This window comes from Phaethon lepturus, unplaced genomic scaffold (genome assembly GCF_000687285.1).
Source record: "Phaethon lepturus isolate BGI_N335 unplaced genomic scaffold, ASM68728v1 scaffold246, whole genome shotgun sequence".
Lineage (NCBI taxonomy): Eukaryota > Metazoa > Chordata > Aves > Phaethontiformes > Phaethontidae > Phaethon > Phaethon lepturus.
This window is the reverse complement of record NW_010546726.1, coordinates 25457-39228: the sequence shown is the minus strand read 5'-3', so window position 1 is coordinate 39228 and position 13772 is coordinate 25457. Positions and strand designations below refer to the sequence as shown.

The 13772-nt window shown below is 34.9% G+C and overlaps 1 protein-coding gene across 1 annotated transcript in view; it reads right to left on the bottom strand.

Moving 5' to 3' along the window:
* The window catches only part of LOC104622561 (multidrug resistance protein 1-like), a 42172-nt gene extending 28875 nt beyond the window's left edge, over window positions 1-13297 (bottom strand). The window contains exons 1-8 of the mRNA XM_010289388.1: window positions 13165-13297; window positions 12310-12361; window positions 10826-10973; window positions 9440-9503; window positions 4014-4205; window positions 3104-3275; window positions 1987-2111; window positions 1051-1222 (exon numbers count right to left, since the gene is read on the bottom strand). Of these exons, the coding sequence (XP_010287690.1) occupies window positions 1051-1222; window positions 1987-2111; window positions 3104-3275; window positions 4014-4205; window positions 9440-9503; window positions 10826-10973; window positions 12310-12361; window positions 13165-13262 (1023 nt within the window). The 5' untranslated portion in view covers window positions 13263-13297. The remainder of the gene's footprint in view (window positions 1-1050; window positions 1223-1986; window positions 2112-3103; window positions 3276-4013; window positions 4206-9439; window positions 9504-10825; window positions 10974-12309; window positions 12362-13164) is intronic.
* Between the last annotated feature and the right edge of the window lie 475 nt (window positions 13298-13772).

Genomic DNA, 13772 nt, shown 5'->3' with positions numbered 1-13772 from the left:
AAAAAACCACACTGCTCAAACAGAGATCATAACAGCCATTATACGTTAGAGCAAAGGTCCATCACACCCATCATCTTTTCTCCAACAGTCATTCACAGATGTGATACCTAATAAGGCAACACCCTCCCATTCATGTTATAAAAACACCATTCCAAAGAACTACAACATAGACAAAATAAACTGCAAATACTTTGAACTGAAAAAAATACACACAAGGACATGAACCTCACTGAGATGTTCTGTATGCCAGCCTGCCTTTAAAAAAAAAAATAGACAGGTTCAAAAGAGCCAATAACACATATCAGAGCCACTTTTTCACAAACTTGAGTGATTCATAAATTAAAAAAAACAGGTAGTTTACAAAAGATATAAATATATACATATGGTCTCCTGGCTGGGTTTCATCAGTGTTAACAAAGTTATTCTTCTTACCATATTTGTTTGATATCTCATACAAAATTAAAATGGTTGCCACATCAAGAGAATTTAAGTTATGACTTATGAGTTACAGTTTTCTTGCTTTGGTTAGATGGTGACATATTTCCTACTCACAAGTATCTTTTTTTCCCTCTTGATTTCTGAAAATACTGAGAAGTGATACCAAGTTCTTATGGTGCAGAATGAAAGAAAAATATCAATGAAATTATCTACTTAGACCACACAACAGCTAAAAAAAAGCGTTTGCTTCTGCATTCTGAAAATATATTTAGCCCCACCAATCTGAAAACAAATAGCAACTAGGAAGGGTACTGTGCTTCAGTTTTTGATTGGACTGTTTCTGTATCAGTCTGATCTTATGGAAGTCAGAAAAGATGTAGAAACAGATGAAAATAATACATGTTTTATTTGGCTTGGTATAGATTTTGAGATACTATACAAACAACATGTAGACTTTTGTAGTGCCAATATTTTTGTTAAGAAGAAGGGATGCTATTTTTCTGACTTTGGCTCATAATTCTTATTAAACTCAAATAAGTTCCCAATATACACTTTAATGTATTTTCTTTAATATTTCTCACTATTATTGGGAATTTACTCATTAATACTTACTGTAAGAACTTTACCAATAGTGTAGTCATCAGTTAAGACCAAGGTAGTTCCATACCAGAAAGCTAGTGCATATGATGCATATATCAGTAAGAAAGCAGCACCCACAGAAATGTTAACTGTAATAGCCTTTTTTATTCCAAGCTGCTTAGCATCTTCTAAGTTTTTGTGGTATCTGGAAGAATGATAGAAGTTCAAAACAGACTCAGACTTATACCATGGCACACAGCAACAAAAAGTCTGTGGATGAATTAAGAAAAGAACACTCACAAAGTGCAAGAAGATATATAAAATATATAACCCAAAGACTGTACAAAGGTAACCCTGGTAGTCAAGCACAGAGACTTTAAGGTAACTCCTAAAAAGTCCAACATCTGTCAACTTGGTATATAGAAAAAAAGGGCATTGCAGTTCAGGGACTGGCATTCAAGTTCTTTAAATAACCTGCAGGTCAGTGAACTTTGATCGTGAACCACTCATGACAGGTTTTGAGATTATAAGTGTTAGCTTAAGATAAAGGTTAAAGTACATCACAAGAATGATGTTTTACAGTATAGTGGAAATAGAGATATTGTTTATTAGTACCTTCACAACAACTACTGAGTAATCAGATTACCAAGGATACCATCATCTTCTCACAGCATGGCCTTTTTTTTGTCTAAAGCTTTCATTGTGTTTAAAGTACTTTGTACACTTTCTAGAGTAGAGACAATATATCAACTTCTTTTGTATTTTTCTAGAAAAATAACTAATTGTCTTTCAACATTTAGTGAAACTTATAATAGCCTCTAACAGACAATTTTCCATTGCCCAAAAATGCAGGAAGCACAAGACAGACTTGTTTTGACAGACTTTCAACAGCAAAGATATAAGAAAATTTCAAAGCACTTGAAGTGAGTACTTTAAAAATCAGCTGATGAAAGCAAACATTGCTCTTACCTTTTAATTTCTTTTTCCTGTCCTCCAAAAGCTATTACAGTACGGACTGCTGCCAAAACTTCCTCTGCAACAGCACCTGCTTTTGCATATGCAGCTTGTTCTTTGTCAGTGAAAGTAGAGAGAACCTAATACAGGATCAAATACTTTGACTCAAGAAAAACAAAATGAGCTCAAGCACTTTATAATGGCTTTCATCACACTTTCTTCTTTTGATTATATTATGCATGAGTGTATAATGTCCAATATCAAAATCCTTAAGTACATTATGAATTCAACAAAATAGTTCAACATTACTCATTCTCAACAGCTAAGGGCTGTATTTTCCACTCTTGCTTTCACTCAGTGCAGGAGATTAGATGACTACTCATACTGAGCTGGTGTGCTTCTCCTCAGCTCATTCTCACCTCTGGCTACCTTAGCCAGAGGGCTCTATAGATTACATTAATTGGCCACAGTCCATGAAGACTCTTAACCAGTACGCATACGTAGCACATGCTTCTCCACTCCTAGCTTTTCCACAATATACTCACTCAAGACAGAGAAGGCTTATATAAACTTTGAAATGTAAGGGAAATAAAATACTACCAAAATCGGAAGGTTTCCAAACTACAAATGTAAGTCACTCCAATCCCACAGTAATTTAGTACTTCTCTCACCTAAGTCTGTCTAAAATTTCTTACCAAAGCTGTTAACAACTCTGAAAAAAATCTCTGTGTCTGAGACCAAGACTTGGTCTAATTTATTCACTTCTTTTTCAGGAGGTGCAATTATTTCTTTCGATAGAACAAGTACTCATGTGGATGAACTTTAACAGTTACAGATGTGGATTCTACTTGTATATCTTGCTTCCTTTTCTATATAAAAATATGCTATGCTGGCAGAAACAGCTTCAAAGCAAACAAGTCTATTCAATCTATGGGAATTATAATATTCAAACTACATGAGGGTATGTATATACACTTCATCAAAGTGTATCATCTATGTCACGTACATAGATGTTGTCTGAAGCTATAATTTTTCTAAGCAATACATTCTAATGGTAAAATTAAAGATATGTAGATTTATTTCATTATGTCTCATTAATATAAGACCTGACACTGAATGTATGTTGACCTACCTTTGCCCAGATGGCTGCTGAAAGTCCAAGGACAGGACTGACTGATAGTATTACAAGGGTTAATTTCCATCCTCTTATGAGACCAACAACAAATCCTGTTACAAATGTTGTTACTGCTTGAACAAGCAATCCAATTTTGTCACCTATTCCTTCATTAATCTTGGAGACATCACTGAAAAACAAATTACACCCAGACAGGAAGGAAAATGTAGAAAGCACAAGAAAGCTTTTGAATTTTGTTACATGGGCATCTGTGTAGATGACAATCTTTATTATTCAATCACTTCCGAACAACTGTCTACTTCAAGATTAAGTACTATATAGCGTGGTCAAGGAATATTTCACATTTCTTGTGAAAACATAATGTTATAAACCTGTTTTTGTCTGAAAAGGTTGAAATTCTGCCTAGAGTGCAAAGTTACTCTCACTTTCTTAATTCCAAATTTTTTATCGTTTGGAAACTGCAGGATTTCTGGAAAGAAAAGATAAAGCCTTTCATGTAAAGAAAAAGGATAGCTTGTCATACAGTTAAAGCTGTTAACATTGCTGGGGTCAGTCAGCACCTTATTCAGCCCTCAGCATGCACAGAAATGAACTGCATTTTCTCTTCCTGGGGGTAATCTCATAGGCTGGGCTTTAGTCATCCTCAGTGTTCAAGGGAAATTATCAAAATGCTCTTCTCATATCTCTGGTGACAGTCCAGTATCAGAAGTATTAGAAGTTCAGTCTCTGAGAGTCTCCATGAGAAAATTTGACAACTTCATTTGACAATTAAATAATTCAACTTACTTTCACAGTGGAATTTGATGTCACAATAAAATAATTCAATTTAAAAATTAAAACTAAAAAATTGTAACTCATACATGCCTAATAAGATAAAATAACATTGGAAGAGGTACAGTATACTTACTCTAGAAGACGAGTGTTAAGTTCTCCCACATCATTTACATCAAACCATCCAATTTCCTGTCTCATAATTGCATGAAAAAAAATTTCTCTAATTTTTTTTATTTGCCGGCCTGCTGCTAGGGTCCAAAATGAAGTTTGGATATAAGCAGCAAGAAGAACACCAGCTCCTAGTGCAGAATAGTAGTACGCATATCTGAAAGAAAAAAAAAACAGGCAAGATTCTCTGCAATTACTTTTAATTACCTCGCTAGTCTGTATTTAGCTTAATGTTTACTTCTTCTTTTTCAGACTTGAATCAGAGTTTATATGTTTATATTAGAGTTTACACTCCTCTGTAAAACTTGCCAACTTTTCTATGAGTAGTATTTAATAACAGTTTTCAGACATTCAGTAAACAAAGCTATTGTTAGACAAGAATTACTTTTTTTTTTGTCAACATAGTATGTATTTTCTCATAAGGTTATTTTAGAAATATATTTTAGAAACAATACCCTTTTCACTTAAATGTGTCATTTCCAAAATCTCCATAACATTTTTATTTTAACCCATATAGACAGACCTAAACATATAGACCTATATTTACACACACATTTACATCATATAGGATGCCTGTCTACATAAATATATATATGCCTGGAAGCTGTAAATATTTCGTGATTTGAAAATACAGAATTACTATATATACATCTATTGCAGTCAAATACCATTAGATCAAAAATTCTTTTGCTCTTTATTTTGTTCATAACTGACATTTTGCTTTTAAATTAATTCAGCTCTGTGCTATGAGCAGGGTGTCAAATCAAAACCAAGGGGTGTGTGAACCACTATATTTCTCAAACTGGAATTGAATGTGAATCAGTTTTGAACTCTTCAAACAGAATTAAATCAGATTTGATTTGATTCAGAATTGACATCAGAATCAGTTACAGGTGAACTTAAACCAGAACTAAACCAGAAAAATGTAACCGAACTGATTTCCTGTTTGTAAAACATGATGAAAACCAATGGCTAAATATTTATGGTGCATATTACATGACTGTATTTATATATGTAGATAAGACTACTGCATATATATAAAAGTAAATAATTAGCAAAAAGCTTTAAAACTCTTAGGACTTTCACTTGCATGTAGTAAGTTATGCATACTGATTTTTTAGAACTGCAGCATGAAACTTGGCAGGAGCATATTGAAGGAATCTGTGTGCAAATGTTCTGCTCAAGGAACGAAAGTGATTTTTCTCCTGGAGAGAAGGCTTTTCTCCTTTTTTCATGGAGATGAAACTTTTCAAATTTTAATCCAGTCTTCTTTCTAGCTAAGATACCGTGCAGTTTAGTCAGGGACTTTGGAACTATACTCATTATGAAATGAACTTTATCTAAACTATTTAATAAAAATGGGTTAATGCCTAACTAAGTGCTGGTTAGTTGAATATTGACCTTGATCATCTTTAGTTCCATTAAAACTCTACACAGAAACTACCAAACTACAACCAAGAACACGTCTTCAAAATTCAGCAGTAATTACTTTAGACAATTACTTGATGATGTTACATCACTTCAAAGAATTGTTTTATGCTTGGACTTCGTTTTATGACAAATACTATCAAAAGGGATTGATATCTTTACCAGATTCCACGCTGATGAAATATATTCTGTAAATTCATTGCTGAAACTTAACAGAAGTGCTTACTGCATTGTAAAATAGTGGGGTTTTTTTCTTTTGAGAAATAGTTGGGTTTTAGGCAAACTTTTGTTTGAGTAACAAACACAAACAAGTCCAGGTGTATAGTTCAGTGCTTCAACACACCTGTGTGAGAACTTTGTCCTTGTAAACAGTTTTTATTCTTATTTGATGAGCTGGCAGGTGTGGTGGATTGACCTTGGCTGGATGCCAGGTGCCCACAAAAGCTGCTCTATCACTCCCGTCCTCAGCTGGACAGGGGAGAGAAAATATTATGAAAGGATCATGGGTCAAGATAAGGACAGGTAGAGATCATTCACCCTCATGGGCAAAACAGACTCGACTTGGGAAAGTTTAATTTATTACCAATCCAATCAGAGTAGGGTAATGAGAAATAAAAACTAAATCCTAAAGTATCTTCTCCCCACCCCTCCCTTCTTCCCAGGCTCAACTTCACTCTGAATTCTCTACCTCCCCCCTGCCAGCGGCACAGGGGCATGGAGAAGGGAGACTGTGGTCAGTTTGTCACACATTTAGGGTAATGAGAAATAAAAACTAAATCCTAAAGTATCTTCTCCCCACCCCTCCCTTCTTCCCAGGCTCAACTTCACTCTGAATTCTCTACCTCCCCCCTGCCAGCGGCACAGGGGCATGGAGAAGGGAGACTGTGGTCAGTTTGTCACACATTTTCTCTGCCGCTCCTTCCTCCTCACACTCTTCCCCTGCTCCTGCATGGGGTCTCTCCCATGGGAGACAGTCCTCCACGAACTTCTCCAACATGAGTCCTTCCCACAGGCTGCAGTTCTTCACAAATTGCTCCAGCCTGGGTCCCTTCCCCAGCGTGCCATCCTTCAGGAACAGGCTGCTCCAGCCTGGGTCCCTGCCCCAGGGTCACAAGTCCTGCCAGCAAGCCTGCTCCAGCCTGGGCTCCTCTCTCCACGGGGCCACTGGCCCTGCCAGGAGTCTGCTCCAGCCTGGACTTCCCACGGGGTCAGAGCCTCCTTTGGGCATCCACCTGCTCCGGCATGGAGTCCTCCACCGGATGCAGGTGGATTTCTGCTCCAGCGTGGAGCTCCATGGGCTGCAGGGGCACAGCCAGCCTCGCCATGGTCTTCATCACATGCTGCAGGAGAATCTGCTCTGGCACCTGGAGCCCCTCCTGCCCCTACTTCTTCACTGACCTTGGCGTCTGCAGAGTTGATGCTCTCACATGCTCTCACTCCTCTCTTCAGCTGCAGCTGTGCAGCTTTTTCCCCCCTCCTTAAATATGTTATCCCAGAGGTGCTACGACTGATGGGCTCAGCCTTGGCCAGTAGTGGGTCTGTCTTGGAGCTGGCTGGCACTGGCTCTATCAGATATGGGGGAAGTTTCTAGCAGCTTCTCACAGAAACCACCTCTGCTGGCTCCCGGCTACCAAAACCTTGCCATGCAAACCTAATACAGCAGGCATTCTTAGAGAAACAAGGGGTGGGTATAAACAGATGCTTCTTCAAACCGATGAACACAGTAACTCAAGGCTCTATCTAGAAACTTTAGAAGAGAACCTATTCCTGTGCTGCTAATAAGTAATACATTCCTCATTCAACTATCTTTTTCTAAAGAGAAACTCTTTTCTTTCATATTTGTACTTTCAGAGTTAATGTCTAAAAGATAAGGTGGCATGCATGATGTTAATAAAATATCTCCCTCAAATAGACCGTTTCTTAAGGTCATGAGAACAGGCAGAATCAAAGAATCATCTAAACATTTAGATGTTGATGTAGGTCTATATTCACATTTACACTTTCTTTTTACCAGCTTGTCTGTTTTCCTGTACTCTTTGTTCTTTAAGCAGTAGTGATTCCTAGACAATAGTCCACTGAGGACAATGGGAGCATTCCTATTGTTTTTAGAAATGACACATTGATTTATACGCTACTTTTATGCCATAAGGTTTAGTAATACCTTCTGTAATTCTAGTACATCCTGCTTTTAAAATATAGGTTAGAAATGCTTCAGAGAAAAAAAAAGAAAACATGTTGATTTTAAAACTGTGTCATTACTTTCATTTCAAAACAAAAACAAAAATACTTACACAAATATTTTTAAAATTAAGAGAAATTAGTAACAGCAAGAGATAGAGTGTTAAAGGCAATCCAACCATACGACCTGTTACTACAAAGAGATAATTAAACAGGTAGAAATACAGAGAATAATTAACTGCTGTAGAGAAAATAAATTTGGTATTTTTTACATTTGCAAGAACAACAGAACACTCAAATTCAAGTGATCTCATTTTATATTTTAACAGGAATTGGTGTTTATACAACACTTTATAAAACTATTGGAGTTGTCAAAATATATGCTGGAGATGAAGATCTTAGTGCATTTCAGAAAAGGAATTCTATAATTGCATATGTAGTAAGAACAACCATTTTTAAATTTCCTTTAGAATAAACATGACAGACTTTAAAGACGTTGTGCAACTAGGCATCAGGTATTTGCTACACATAGAACAGTTAGGGTAACTTCACCCATGCACAAATTATTTTGTTCTGCAATTTTGCCTTCAAATTTCCTTTCAAATCACTGGGCCCAGTAAAGGTGTGTATGCATTACTTGCATTCATGTCAGAGACTAACCAACAGAAATGTTGCGGGAGCAAGAAACTCTACGTGTTCATACTCTCCTATAAAACATAATTGCCAATTCCCTGCCAGTTCATTCTCATTACATATGATTTCTTCATTTCAAAGTAACAGCCTTTTTCTAACTAGCTCTTGCTCATTTATTTTAGGGTAAAGAACTGTTCAGTGTAAATAGATTTTTTATTAGAAACTTAATTATTTAATCTAAATGATCTATAAGTTTACAGTCCACTGTTACCAGAAATGGCAATGTACTTCAGTAGAAAACAGCGAGAGTTGCTAGAGTGAATGCTTTATCTCATCCTTCTCTTCAGAAAAGATAATTGCCTTGAAGACCACATCAGCATTTCTGAGATGTCAAAAGTTTTTCAATACCTAATAAGGAACAGACTTCAACTTGAAGAAAAGAAGCTGAAGTGGTACAAGAAAATGCACATGAACTTTAGACATCCTGCATAAAGCAAGTCTGTGGACAGTGGTTAATAAAGCTGCTGAACAAAACAAATCTATTGGCAGCTGATGTTTCTGCTTATTTGACCTTTTCTTTATGAAGCTTTGTAGCAGAAGCACCTACTGACTTCTGTTGTTGATCTTCTGCTGTTGCCAGCTCTAGAATGTTAGATTTAAGGTTGCATATAATCCAACTCTGTATTTTCTCTAGTCCAGACAATTTAGTTGAACTTGATGCTTTAGTAGCAAAGTAGATAATATCTGGCAATTTTAATTCTGCTTTTTATCAGTGAATCACCATAGCTCAAGGAATTGATGAATGGTAATCAATATCTTTTTTTAGCATAACAATTACTGTTTATAAACTTAGAGGAAAGAAGAAGGAAGGAAATGCAGATGGAATTGGGACACAGAGCACCCCTGAAAAGGGGGTGGGATTGGTGAGAGCAAGAGATTACAGGGAAATTGTTGGGAATAGCTGGGGGTGTTCAAAAATCCTCCCAGTGCCCCCAATAATCTCATGTGCAGATCTTTAGCTACATAAATTATTCAATCAACCATTGCTTTTACGTTGTTGAAAGTATGTAAACATCTGTGGGAGAAGAATGGCTTGACTAGAAATGTGTGCCTGCATGAAAAAAAGAACAGGAAACATCAATTTGTAATTACCTTGTCATATCTTCTTCCAACTTGCCAAGAATATCTACAGAGGAATTCACTGCAGAATTGTTTCCTTAGAAAGGAAGAAAAGAGTGAACTTTTTTAACAGAGCAAGTTTTAAAAAATGTGTTTTCCTGCATGCTGTTCAGCAAATTTTGGGTTGCTACATCTCCTTTTGAATCAAGTTGATTTTAATGAAAGGAGGAGTGTGACGATTTCAGGCTTCTACCTGAAAACCTTCAAAAACAATTATTATACTAATATAACATTAATCATAACTCCACTGACTACAAAACTACATCAGTGTAATTTGAGATTAAAAGACTCATTAAGCACTCAGTTTGTTTTTTTCTTTCTGAAAACATAGAGCTTTTATATAATGTCAAAACCCATTAAAAATACAGGCCTAGATGATTGACATCAAATCAGTAACTGTAGATAGCTTAATCCATTATAAAAACATTAGCTATAATGTTTTTGTTGGCCCTAAAATTTTACTCACACACAAAAAAATTAGTGACAAATGTTTTCAGAAGACTATGGCTGCAGCATTTTGCATTTGCACCATAAAAAATCTGATCAATTTATTGTATTTGAGGAGTAAATCATAACTGACTTGTTCTGATCCAGGCAGTATATCCATGCTTCTGTCTTAGAGCAGCATAATAAAAGCAAAAATGGGTGCAGGACAGAAGATAGTCACATACTTTATATTTTCTGTATAACCATAGACATTTATTAAAATGTTTAATAAAATTTTATTAGGTAATATTTCAGGCAACAAACCTGTTCACAAGTTTAACACCTGTGAGTTCGAGGACAATATAATCTGGTCTAACAGTGAGTTGATACCAAAGTGACAGTATCACTCCCCTTTGTATCCAGCAGTACATACCTACCCTCCTTTGTGTTTGATTTCGTACTTCTGATTTAGAAAATGAGACTATTCAACAAACTGATGCAAGACAAAATTAGTACTTTTATTTTTGGTAGCAAATTTTCTGTTGGATCTATTTATTGATCTTTTTCACCTTGTGAACAATAATTGTCAGACTTGATGATAGGGAATCAACAGGAACTCATACTCAGGAGATGGAAAACCAGCCTCTCTGTTTATCACAGCCACAGTTAAACATGATTTGTTGAATGTGCACTGTAGTGGATAATTTGAAAAAATTAAAAGTAAAATCTATTGATGCATAAACTAAGAATTGGGAGAAAAAAAAATCCATAGTGTATCTCTATTACAGCAAACACAAAAGTTAGTAATTTGCATTATATTGTAGTAGTAAGTTGAGGTTTCTGACATTGATATCTCCTGTCAAGATGCTTGAATCTCCCTGGGTGTTTCCCAAATACGAGTCATTGTTCTCTTCATAAAAGATATATTCTTACCTGGAAAATCTGGGTCCCCAGAAGCAACAAAGCTATCAGTCATATCACCAAAAATTAGCATTGCAAGAGGAAGACTGCTTCCATGGGCTATTGCCAGGAGAGTGCCTAGTATCATTAGTAATTTATCCAACCAATTTGAGTATCGAAACTGTGAGATGAGAAATTAATTATAAATGTGGTATTAGAAAACTAACACAATGTTATGTCTACAAAGGCAAGAAAGTAAAGAAAAAACTATCAATTGTACACCTAGGGTCGCAAAACTACAACTTTATCTGATTACAAATTATGTTTACAAAACAATTTAAATGTACAGGAATAAATCATGCTAATATAAGCACTTTTATACTATAAACTCTCAAAACCAGACAAGTATACTATTTTAATGTATCAATATCTGCACACAGGTAAGAAAGGCCATATGAAAACAAGGCATAAGAAATTTGACCTTTTTAAATTTACCATTTAAAGTTCAAATTATAAGAAATTTTAATAGTGGTGTGATAATTAAGGCAATAATTACTTTTACTGAAAATTCATTATTATGCAGTCAGAAAAACTCTTCCTAATGTACCATAGACATTATCAAAACTTACTGAAGCCCTAAATACTTCCTGACATTGAACTTAATAAAGTTTGAGCTCATCTGTTACAAAATCATTGGCTTTATTCTGTACTGTAAAATACTAAGTTTACTATTGTAAATTATAGTGGTATGATATAATTGTACAAGTCCAAGCTAATATAGCAAAGCAGAGAAATTGGGCATTGGCCAGCATCATGGGCTATAGTTTTATTTCTGTTATTTGCCATATCATTGTTGCACATTACGCACACTAAATCTACAAAATATAAAACATTTCAGTATTACTAAAGGAGGACCTAGGATTTACTTTGGTATATTAACAGATTGCCTTTTTTTAAATATGCAGAAAATTAAAAATTTCTGGAATTTAGATTCCTTTTTAGTACACAATTTTTAATTGTAAATTTCATCAGTGCCATGGAATTGCCCTTTACTGCTGACTCAGGGGACTGAATAATGATTAATTAGTCTAATTAGTCTGATTAGCACCTGACTCAGGTAATATAAAGGACAAGACCACACATAATCTTAGGTATACGGATGCCCTTTTCATTGTGTCGAAAGAAATGACTGAACATGAAAATCCCTACCTTAAAAAACAAAACAAAAAACATAAACAAAAATCTAGTACAGGTGTGTTTAGCATGGTAACTTAGTAAGGGAAGACTCCTAAGAATCCTTATCAGTAATAAGACAGCTTCTTTAATAAAACTACATCCACAAAAAGAACCAGTTGATTGTTATACTATATCCAATATTCTGTAGTATCAAATAATTTCGTAGAGACTAGACCACATATGCAGTACTCTATAAGATAATTTTAAGAATTTTTTCTTACACTTCGAAATATGCATGTGAGTTTATATATGTACACATATATAGAGAGAATAAATCTTACCAGCATAAATGGGCTGACCATCTGAGCCTTTTCCGCTTTCTTCTTTTTCTTGCTGAAAAGGTATGATAGTTTTAGTGCATTTAAAAAGCAACAATATTTCACAGAAATACTAGTGCAATGTATCAATGACTTTCAATTAAAATATAATTATGAAATAATTTTACAGGAAACAGTTGTGTGTAAAATTAATATGATATATTGTGCTTTCTTGGGATGTTTTTATTTAAACCTCCAGATACATAATCAACATATAAACAATAGCAATCAGCTCCTGATTGCTATAAATTTAAGGCAAGATCTTCCCAGTTCACCCCTCTCAAGGATGCAACAACACCAGCAAGGGCTGCTGGTTCCACTATCTGATCAGGGAAGTTGTGAACGGAAGCAGTATGCAGCTTTCAAAATGGGAGAGAGGAAGATAACTTATAAAATCAAATTTTTGTACATGGGGGTTGGGGCATAAATAAAGCATTCAAGGTATGTAAAATATTGATTCCTTGCCATAGTAAAAGTTTTAACATAACTTTCAGCTGATGACATAGTTGTATCCAAGATGTCGATTCCGACACAATTTCAGTCATATTTTAGGACTGTTTTTCAATAAACTGTAGTCAATACTGTGAACACTTAGTCCTTAAAAGAAAAAGATAAAAGGTCCTTCTGCACCAAATGAATGTGTCAATCAATGCTATTCTCAAGTTAATACAAAGCTTTCTATTATTAGGCTTTCCTGATAAAATAAAAGAAAATAAAAATGAAATTAAATAAAATATAAAATCAAATCTAAAATAAGATAATGTAATCTTATAAGCTTCAATAGAACAGAACATATTTACAATGTTTAAGAATACTTACTGTTTGTCTTCAGATTCATGACTCTGGCTGGATGCAGTGATCTCACAACTATTTCCATCTGCAGCACGCTTCTGCTTCTTTTCATCTTCAGAATGCATTTTAAATTTATTTAAGATAGCGTCCTGTAAAATAATATTTGGCTGAGACATATAGAACCATTAAGGCAAGTACAGTAATCTCAATGACTATTTGTTTGAAAGAAAAATATAGATACTTATTAATGTCAATGAAGTTATTAAAATGCCATACATTGCAAGTGAATCCTCACAATGGGCAAGTGTAATCATGTTGAAACAAGACCAGCTCTTTGGGTTTGTCTTACAAACACCCACATTTTGTGTTTGTACCTGTTTGGTAACTGTGGGTCCTTCATTTAATTTCATTTTAATGATATAAGCATTATATTTTCTGCAATTCAGCACAGATATAAAAAATAAATGAGAAAGAAGATGTTTATTTAAAAGAATAAGCCGTTACTTGGAATTTTCCCAATTTTAGTTATCAGCAAATTTTATAAAATATCTCTGATTTAAAAAACATATTTATTGACTTACCGTGAAGGTTGTTCTTGGTTTGCCTCTAGTTCTCTGAAGGGTTATTCAAAAATC